At 35.3% G+C, this 2,025-nt stretch overlaps 1 protein-coding gene across 1 annotated transcript in view; it reads left to right on the top strand.

The window, feature by feature from the left end:
• Positions 1-2,025, top strand: part of LOC106876315 (uncharacterized) — a 48,479-nt gene that overhangs the window by 44,797 nt on the left and 1,657 nt on the right. Inside the window, exon 6 of the mRNA XM_052967709.1 lies at positions 1,381-1,529. Coding sequence (XP_052823669.1) covers positions 1,381-1,529 — 149 coding nt within the window. The remainder of the gene's footprint in view (positions 1-1,380; positions 1,530-2,025) is intronic.

Raw genomic sequence — 2,025 nt, 5'->3', positions numbered from 1 at the left:
AATATTGTGACTGTATCGAGTTTTTCTTAACAAATACACACACACACACATAAAAATATGTATATGTATATATATGTATGTATGTATGCATGCATGCATGCAAGTCTATCTGTCTGTCTGTATGTGTGTATGTAAACAGCAGAGAGTGAAGAACGGCTCATATTTCCTTAAAGCTTGTCCCTGATATCTTGTCTTGACTTGCCTTGGATCTCCTTTGTTCTGATGATGAGAGCAGTCGCAATGTTGAGCAAGTTTCCATTTCTTACTTGTAACAACGAGAGCCGATGTTGATGTTATATTCTCTTCTCTCGGTTGAACGACATAAACACTTCTAAGAGGATGAATAAGGAAGTAAAATCAAATGTGTGGAGATCCATTACGTATTATGTGAGAAAACTAGTGATGTACAATTAGCTTCAGACATGAAAAGTAATAAAGTGCTGTATGGTCTCCTAAAGCAAGTGTATGAATCAGAAACAAGTACAATATTTTAGCGATGTCTAGTCTTTGGCGGAAATTGTCAGTAGATGGAAAGAACATTGCTCAAAATTAAGTAAGAGAGAGATTCTACCATCGGTCACAAGGTGATTATAGCATTTCAATAGAGAACTGCAACAACCAATATATGCAATCCACCTGCTCTGGAAGATAATCAGAAGATTATAGAACGGTTAAATCATAACACGGTATTTTGGTAGGGATGATTTAATGACAGAGACATTTAATTTTCATGAATGACACATGGCTGAGATCAGGTATGGCTTAGTTTTTGGCATTTGGAACAACCCAAAGAATGATGAAGTGTTATAATGATGCCACCTCACACAGACAAATATGTGTGACATGTATACGGCAATTACTGGTATATTGCTCTTCTTTGTGCTACTGAAACGATTCTTTCTGGAATTCTTTTGTCACAGTTAAATGATAATGTGGTATAAATTTTTTGGTAGGGATGGTTTAATGGCAGAGATATTAAATTTTCATGGGTGATACATGGCTGAGATCAGGTATGGCATTTGGAACAACCCAAAGAATGATTAAGTGTTGTAATGATGCCACCTCACACAGATACCGTGTGGTGGCTTTATAGTAACGTCAGAGTCTAACGTTTCTATCAATTCACCTGCAAGAAGACTGACGAAAAGACTTGAAGTAGACCTAAAATAGAGGGTATATCTTTGAACAACGAAAAGACTTTGACAAACCTAATTGATTGATTGATTGAGTGAGTGACTGACTGACTGACTGATTGATTGATTGATTGACTGAAAGATTAATCAAAATTACATAATTATTTTAAAATATTTCTCACTATTTTTCATCTTTTTTTTATATTTTCACTTTTCCTCTTGACATAGATTTTTCTTATCATTTCAGATTTACGAAGCTTACCAATATGCTAAAAAGAATAGTATTTGGGAACTGAAGGCCTATGCTATGAGCAATGCTCAAGAATATTGGGCAGAAGGTACCGGGGCCTTTTTTCGATCTAATTTGCTCACGTATGCTGCTGGTAAAATGAATATGTAAGTATATAACATTATAAATATACACCATTGCTACAAATGTATCCCAAATATTAAGATTCCGCTTTAGGATCGAGAAAGACATTAGTTCTAATCAATTTCTGACTGTCTGTAAATCCCTAATAAGTTCCTCGTTGGAGAATTACACACGTATGTGTGACCGAACACTAAAGTATTTATTCCACACACACACACACACACACACAGATGGTTTTCCTATATCGATCAGTGCTCAAGTGATACTTATTTTATCGACCCCGAAAGGATGAGAAGCAAAGTCGACCTCGCCAGAATTTGAACTCAGAACGTTAAGCATTTTGTCCGGCATGCTAACAATTCTGCCAGCTCACCGTGTTAATAATAATAATAATAATAATAATAATAATAATAATAATAATAATAATAATAAGAGCAAAAAAGTGCCATGGTTATCAAGTGAACGATATTTCGACAACTCGTGTGTCTTCCACAGATCCACTTGATAACAATGGCACTC

The sequence above is a fragment of the Octopus bimaculoides genome, chromosome 4, assembly GCF_001194135.2.
Source record: "Octopus bimaculoides isolate UCB-OBI-ISO-001 chromosome 4, ASM119413v2, whole genome shotgun sequence".
Taxonomy (NCBI): Eukaryota; Metazoa; Mollusca; class Cephalopoda; order Octopoda; family Octopodidae; genus Octopus; species Octopus bimaculoides.
This window is presented reverse-complemented; position numbering and strand designations above follow the sequence as displayed.